This window comes from Salvelinus namaycush, chromosome 15 (assembly GCF_016432855.1).
Source record: "Salvelinus namaycush isolate Seneca chromosome 15, SaNama_1.0, whole genome shotgun sequence".
Classification (NCBI taxonomy): domain Eukaryota; kingdom Metazoa; phylum Chordata; class Actinopteri; order Salmoniformes; family Salmonidae; genus Salvelinus; species Salvelinus namaycush.
The window spans coordinates 33,327,589-33,335,858 of record NC_052321.1 but is presented as its reverse complement, the minus strand read 5'-3'; the positions used below and the strand labels follow the sequence as shown (position 1 = coordinate 33,335,858).

Here is an 8,270-nt window from a genome sequence, read left to right as displayed (position 1 = left end):
CAAACTTCTCCCAGAATTACATCCTCCGTATCAGACTTTTTTTCTGCAGGTGACCCATCTCCAGACTCTGATGGGGATCTTGGTACCCTGAGCCCCTGGGTGTTGGTTGATTCCGGTCTGTTTGAATGAAGGCTAGCATTGATGTTTGGCTGCCTTTGGTATTCCACAGAGAGTTGCACCACCTTTGGGGTCCCTTATTAACCTCCGTTTTCTATTGGATTATGATTGTCACTACTCTCAGCCACTTTCCCAGCTTCATTATTCTTCTTGGAATGAGACGTCATTGTTGTAGACTCTGGCTCACCAGGTACCAACTCCAATGTTTCATTCACTCCGTCTTTGTCCGTGGGAGCCGAGGAATTATCCTTTTCAACCTCAGTCTCACGTTGTCATATGTGATACGTTCTGCCCTACTCATGGGGACAGGATTGTTGTCCTGCACAGTGTGAAAGTTTCCTCTATGCACCTTATGTTGTCCAGTGTGGTCGGGCTGTACTCAACCATCTCCTGACCCCTTCTGGCGTTAGATTGTGTCAGGCAGTCCTTTCTACGCACAGGACCTTGTCCATCATAAAATATTTTGATCCAGTAAGGGCCCATCTCTATAGGCCTACTGCTGGCCAATCACATAGCTCAGATCACTGTCTGCACAGTTTCGTCGCGCCATAGACTGTAAAAAGAAACCTCAAACTCACAGAAAAGTTGAGATTTCTAAACTTTAAAACCATGACTAGAGACTCAAGGAATACAGCAAAGAGCTGCTTACTTTTGATGAGTAAGTTTGTTATTCATTACTGTCAACACTTTTATGAGCCATAAAATGCACACTCCCAACTTCCACTCACGTTACAACCAGCACTGCAGCTGCAATGAATGAGTATAGCAACGTGTTCTGATAAGCTTGTTATTTGCAACTTGTCTTTTTAATATTAAGGAATATTTAACTCATAGGAGTAAGAACATGAATTGGTGCATGAGGCAGAAATAATGCAATGAGACTTGAGTTTCGCCATCAGCTGGAAGACTGTGTCCCCTTTTCTCAGTGGAGGGATGTTGAGTCGGATGAGGCAGCCTCACCGCTGCTCCCACCCTCCCTCCCCTCAGACTGACCATCAGATGCAGACCATTAGTCTAGTAATACTTTTTTTATTATACTCACTCAGCTGTGCCTCACAAGTAATACAACAAATGATCTCTTACCAGTGTGATCATATACCTACATATTTTCAAATATAATTGGCAGGGAAATTCAAGCCTAGCCCATAGAGTACCACAGAATGAGTCATAACTATAAGTCAAGGTGTCTGAATACTTTCCGAATGCACTGTGGGATTTCCTTTATTTAGTACTTTGTTGATGCACCTTTGTTAGAGATTACAGCCTCGAGTCTTCTTGGGTATGACGCTACAAGCTTGGCACAAGTGTATTTGGGGAGTTTCTCCCATTCTTCTCCGCAGATCCTCTCAAGCTCTGTCAGGTTGGATGGGGAGTGTCGCTGCACAGCTATTTTCAGGTCTCTCCAGAGAGGTTTGATCGGGTTCAAGCCTGGGCTCTGGCTGGGCCACACAAGGACATTCAGAGACTTGTCCCGAAGCCTCTCCTGCGTTGTCCTGTTGGAAGGTGAACATTCGCCCCTAGTCTGAGGTCCTGAGGTCTCTGGAGCAGGTTTTAATCAAGAATCTCTCTGTACTTTGCACCATTCATCTTTCCGTCGATCCTTACTAGTCTCCCCATTCCTGCCGCTGAAAAACATCCCCACAGCATGCTGCCACTATGCTTCAGGCCAAAGAGTTCAATCTTGGTTTCATCAGACCAGAGTATCTTGTTTCTCATGGTCTGAGAGTCCTTTAGGGGCCTTTTGGCAAACTCCAAGTGGACTGTCATGTGGCTTCCGTCTGGCCACTATACCATAAAGGCCTGATTGGTGGCATGCTGCAGAGATCGTTGTCCTTCTGGAAGGTTCTCCCATCTGCACAGAGGAGCTCCGTCAGAGCTTATAAATAAAACAGGTGTGTGCCTTTCCAAAGCATGCCCAATCAACTGAATTTACCACAGGTGGACTCCAATCAAGTTATAGAAAGATCTCAAAGATGATCAATGGAAACATGAAAGGGGGATGATGCATCAGAGCTCAATTTTGAGTCTCATAGCAAAGGGTCTGAATACTAAATAAGGTATGCTTTTATTCTTTCTAAAAACCTGTTCGCTTTGTCATTATGGGATATTGTGTGTAAATTGATGAGGGGGATTTTTTCTTTTAGCACTTAAGGCTGTAACGTAGCAAAATGAATAAGTCAATACTGTACCTTTTGAATGTACTGTAGTCTATAATACCTTAATAAGCAGTTGTCACTGACTAGTTGGATATTCATTTCCCAGAGAACAACTTCTGTAGTTACAGCATTCATATAACTCCACATGTCAATAAAACTCATGAATGTAACTTTGTCAAATTGTTGTGGTCTCCTTGTAGCCGCCCTGGTTGTGCTGAAATAAAATTGTATAACACTTAATTGTGAGGCTAAATACAAGGGCTTGACATGCAGACAAATGAAAAGCAGATTTTTGCTGGGGTCTTGGGACTGAGGGTTAAAATAGAGATCTCTAGCTAGTAGCAAATGTATCAAGTTGGGAAATAGAAGATGATCCTCAATGCTCAAATCAAAACCACTGGCAACCCACAGGATCTTTTCATGCATTTTATTGCCAAGTCTTATTCATCCCCTACTGTCTGTTGTGAATTCAAAAGGTCACCGAATGAAGAAAGAAACGAAAGAGCATGTAAAATGTGAACACACCATTTCAGGAGGCACTGACATGACAGACAATTCCATGCTAGTCTTCATATTAGCACCAATTGATACATTGCCTACTCATCTCACTTTGCCTTTTCAAGTGGACAATCCAGACCCTTTGTCGGAGGACTGCCATTTTGGTATTAAATGATAAAGTTGACAAAGGGGGAAATTTCCCTCAAATGTTTGAGATGATTAATATCAACTCCTAGGAAGTCATTTCTCACACAGCAAGGAATACATATTTATTTTGCTTTTATAAATCAGTTGTGCGTGTCTGTGCTCTTTCCCCAACACACCTGGACCCAAACAATACCCCTCGGCCCAATGAAAGGCAAGCCCACCAGCTCTACAGTATAGACCTTAAGTTGTGAACAACATTGACGTATGTCAATGACAACAAGAAGTGATAAATAATAGAAATGGGTGACAATTAAGGCTGGAGACCCTTAATATACATTTAGTCTCTATCCCTGAATATTCAGTAAAGAACAATATTCCATTTTGTGTTGTAACCTTTACACTTCCTTTCAGTTTAAAGACACCACGAGAAGGAAAGGTGGGTTATGACAGTTAACCTCAGAATGAATGCACTTTATTGACGTAAAATGCCTTTGCAGACAGAGTACAGCTGGAATATTATACAACAAACTGTTTTCAAAAATATCTGGAGGCAAACTATTTTTAGAGACCATTTTTCTCCCCCTTTGTAATCAACCCTGATTGTTTTCCTTAGATCATGTCCAGTTCATCATTGTAAAGAAAAGACACAGGGGAACTTCTCCAGAAATGTTTCCCTTCAAGAACTATCAGCATCATAAAAAGGAGGGATGAGCACTTGGCCAAAATGGCACTATTCCATTTATAGTGCACTGCTTTTGACCAGCCCTATTGCTCTGGTCAAAAGTAGTGCACTATATAGGGAATACTGTGCCATTTCAGACGCACATTAAAAATTGTTGAGAATAATGCACCAAGAGCGGCCGATAAGCATATGGGTTATACATCTGGGACCCATTGTAAAACACCCAATAATAATCATTCATAAATATATACATGATGGGGTCAAAATAAACTTTTTTTTACCAAACTGAAGATAAATGCATTCAAGTCATAGATACTCGTGCTGCTTGCCAATCTTCACTTTGTTTTTGATACAGGACTCTGTAGCACTACGTACAATGTAAACACAACCGGGCTCAGAACAAACTTACTCCAATCAAACCCGATACAGACAAAACCCTTTCCCTCTCTGACCCGGAGACTGATACAGTTGAGTTGGGATATAAACTCCACATCCCAAACGGCACCCTATGGGCCCTGGTCAAAAGTAGTGCACTACATAGGGAATAGGGTGCCATTTGGGACAGGATATGGATGGGGTCGATTCACATTTTGCATAAACCGGGGACCTGCAGCAATGTATGTATCCACTTAGATAACACCACATTAACACTTTGTAAATCACACTTGTGGGTGGGGTATACTGCATAACGTTGATAGGCTTACCTTGACTAAAATAGCTATCCCAACGTATTGGTTAATGCATAAGCAAGGAGACATGGCTGTGGGCAAGGAGACACATTAAGCATCAACACTGAAGAGAAATCTGAAACAAAGCTTCTCTCCTCAACACACTCTGGTCAGAAGCAGATGTTTTAACCCAACACGTTGAAGTAAATAGAATACCCTGTCAGAATCCTTTGAAGATAGAGAATTATGACCAGGGTTAAAGTGCTGACCATCTCAGAGGACGTGAGGAGGGGTTAGAGGTCAGTGGTTAGGGGTAAAGGAAGAGATCCAGTGATTCCTCATCAGTACCAGCAACCTGGTTGCGGTCAGACACTCCCCACAAATAAATGCACATGCGCATACGACAACACAGACACGCACACAAAGCCTTCATTGGCAAAATAAAGCACACAGAAGTCAAGTCACTTTCTCCAATTGTCTACTCCACTACTCCTCAGTGACCGCCCTGGGTTTCTTATAGATTGGCATGTTGATACTATGGAAGGCGGGCACCCAGCGGTTGTCATGGAGACCGACGTTGCAGCCAGGCGTGTCTTTGTGGGAGCCATGGCAACACATCCAGTACCCGGGGCCGTAGGGCAGCGCCTGGCAGTAGGGCTTGTGGTGCCAGCGGCAGAGGGACACATCCCCGCGCCCATACCGTCTTTTACACTGCTTGCAGGGATCGTCTTTGTAGCGGGGGTCGCACACCCAGCGGGAGTCTGCGGGTCGAACGCCGTAGCTCTCAATGAGGAACTTGAAGTAGTGGCAGGTGCACTTAAGCGCTGCCAAGTTCTCTGTGGGCAGCAGGCAGAAGATCTTGATGATGATGTGGTGGGGCAGGAAGGCCATGTACTGCTGAGGTTCCAGGAGCAGCTGGATCTTAAAGCGCATCTCCAGGAACTCGTGAGACACCAGGCGGCGCAGGGGGAAAGGCACGGTCTCGCACTGGCTAAAAGCACTCCCCTCTCCCTCACTCAACGCCTTCTCATCCTCCCTCTCATCCTCCTCCTCTTTGGCCCAGTTCTCACTGTGCGATATGGTTTCAGGGAGGAGGGAGGTGATAGCAGGGTCGCAGGGCTGAGTCTTGGAGGGTTCCGCTAAGTCTCTGGTGAGTTGAGGGCTGGACTCAGTGTCCTGGGTGCGAGTACTGTCTGGGTGTAGGAGTGTGTGTTGTTCTAGCGCCGGCTGTGAGGGCAGAGGGTGTGAGAAGAACAGCATGCCTGGGAGGGGCTCCTCACTCTGTAGACTGCTGCTGGCCCGCTCTGACTGGAGCTGGAAGTACAGATCCTGCTCAGCCTCAATGACCCTGCTCCCCTCCTGCTGTCCCTGGGACTCACACATCTCCTCTGGCTCTCTGACAGCGTGGACGGAGGCTCCACACCCAGAGTCCACACTGTGAGACGGAGAAGCTGGGTCAGAGGAACGGGAAGCTTCATGGCAGCTGCTGGGAACTAGTTTGTCCGTGTGGATGGTGCTAACAGAGGGACGGCCCTCAGAGGGACTAGCGTGGAGGTGCTGCACCCCCGTGGTCTCCTCTAGTCCGTGCTGGGGCCCGGTGGGAGACGGAGGTGGCTGGTCTGAGATGGAGCAGGCGTCTGCTCCTGCCAGTAACACCCGGCCCACCCTCCTCCGCAGGCTGTTGTTGCGGGACAGCTCTCCCCCAGTTCCGGACCCTTCCCTTGGAACACTCCGGCGCTTCAGGCACTCTGACTCCAGCTTGGCCACCATGTCCGACACCTTTACACACTCTGCCTCCTCATCGGTCCCCTGGGGGCTCTGGTCTGGGGCTTTGGGCTGCTGGGGCTCTTGGGTCAGCGACAGCCCCCTGGATAAGGTAATGCTAGTGGAGCTCCGCAGAGAGACAGGCTTAGAGTCCCCTTGCTTGTCGCTGGCTCTCTGCTCCAAGGCGGCTACCAACTCCACCACAGAGAGAGCCTTGCCCGTCCCAGTCTCACTCCCCTCCTCGCCCTCTACCCTACATACCTGCTCCCCACCCACCCCTACAACCCCACACTCAGGCACTCTAGGGCTCTCGCCAAGGGTCACCTCTTCAGGGCTGTTCTTGTTGAGACTCAGTGGGCTCTGTCTCTCTAGGGGTCTGGGTGACTGTCGGTCTCTGTCCTGGTGGTGGCCCCGATGCCCTGACCTCCTCCTGCGCTTGGCCACAGAGCCACCCTCGTCCTCCCAACAGCTTTTCATCTTCACAGACACCGGCCTCACTGAGATGCTGCTCACCAAGTCTCCCTCACGCGCCTCCCTGACCGGCTCTCCTCCACAGTCACCATTCACGAGGCCGCCGCGGCACTGGGGCGAGGCGAAGATGGCGATTTTCTCCTTGGTGTTGCCGGGCTTGATGACAGCCCAGATGTCCAGCGGTCCATCTCCGTCCTCCCCCTGGTAGGAGACGCCAAGGGAGGCCTCCTGGTTCTCAGATCCCCCCGAGCCTGTAGAGGTGGGGAGGAGCAGCAGGGACGAGGTGGTGGTGTAGGAGGTTTTCCTCCGAGCCCAGGTTGTACTACTGTGGAATACATTTCCCCCAGACACACTCAGCCTTGAGGTCTGCAGCCCACTATCACTGTTGCCGTGGGTACTATTACTGTTGTCACTGCAGCACAGGGTGTTGGTGGATATGACACTAAGGGGGGACCGGGCTGTGCCCGGGCCGAGCCCGCTGCTAGACGAGCCCACCAGGGCTGGACGGACCCCCCACTCTGTTCTCAGAGACAGGGCCCCCTGCTGGCTCATATGGTGAAGGCCTCTCTGGCTGTCCTGACTGGACTCCAGGTGGAACTCTTTCTTCTGCAGTTTGGGGTATGGCTTGAGGTGCATGGCTGCAGCCCTGGAACAGAAGAAAGGAGTCTAAGCGTTATTGTGGTGCATGTGATATGACAGCCTAAACAGGGGCCTGTTCAGGAGGATGCAAGGTTAGAGAACATTCATAGAAGGCAGAATAGCAAATTAAGTTAGAAATAGAATAACTAGAGCTATCTGACACGTCCTGAATATTTTGCCAACGCAGCAAATATATTATCAACAAACGCTGTTGGGAGTGCGACAGCCAGAACTATAACCCTCTATGCTCGGACTACTGGGCCTCAGGTCAGCTACAGAAGAAGAACAAGAGGTGCATTCCAAATGGCACAATATGTAGGGTATAGGGTACTTATTGCAACACAGAGCAGGGGTTCCCAAATTTTTTGGACCCGGGAGGGGACTAATGACGCGCTGGTCAGCTGTTTGTTCACCCGCACCCAGTTGCTAATAACCCATCCGCAACCACCCTTTTTTCTCCTCTTGAACATTTATTGAACAATGACGTTTTTCTTAAACATTTATTCATTGGGTATTTAGGCCTATTGAACATTATGTGACAGTGTGAGCTCTAGTCACGTTGAACCACTGTTCACCATTCCCCATGCACGCCAAGTACCCTTACAAACATTTCCACTTCATTAGGCCTACTGCCATTGCATTAAACTTATGAGACCACCATTCGTTTGTGCTAATAGTGGTAACACACATTTGGTATCAGAAAGAACATTTTGTAGTTTAAGCTAATTCCCACTCAAACAATTGTAATACAAGAGGTATTGTGTTGAAAATGTGATAATTGGTAGAGAACTGTGGATACCAATATCCCTGTGAGTCTCCCAGGCCCATGTTACAAATGGTTAAGAACATACGTTGTAGATTAATAATATTAAATGGTATTGTATTATCCCGCAACTTATTCTACAAATTCCTATGCCAAAATGCAAGTAATCTGTTCGCAATATTCATAAACTCAAATGTCTCAGGGAACCCTTGAAATAGAAACTGAAGAACAGGTTTCTGCACTTGGCATGGAGAGGCAGACGGCCAGAAGGGGAAGATTCGCCCTGCCTGTACCAGCCAACATACACCAAGTGTACAAAACATTAGAAACACCTTCCTAATATTGAGTTGCACCCCCTTTTGCCC

General features: G+C 47.6%; 1 protein-coding gene across 1 annotated transcript in view; it reads right to left on the bottom strand.

Moving 5' to 3' along the window:
* Positions 1-2,685: 2,685 nt before the first annotated feature.
* The window catches only part of fbxo34 (F-box protein 34), a 42,331-nt gene continuing 36,746 nt past the window's right edge, over positions 2,686-8,270 (bottom strand). The window contains exon 3 of the mRNA XM_039009797.1: positions 2,686-7,149. Coding sequence (XP_038865725.1) covers positions 4,755-7,149 — 2,395 coding nt within the window. The 3' untranslated portion in view covers positions 2,686-4,754. The remainder of the gene's footprint in view (positions 7,150-8,270) is intronic.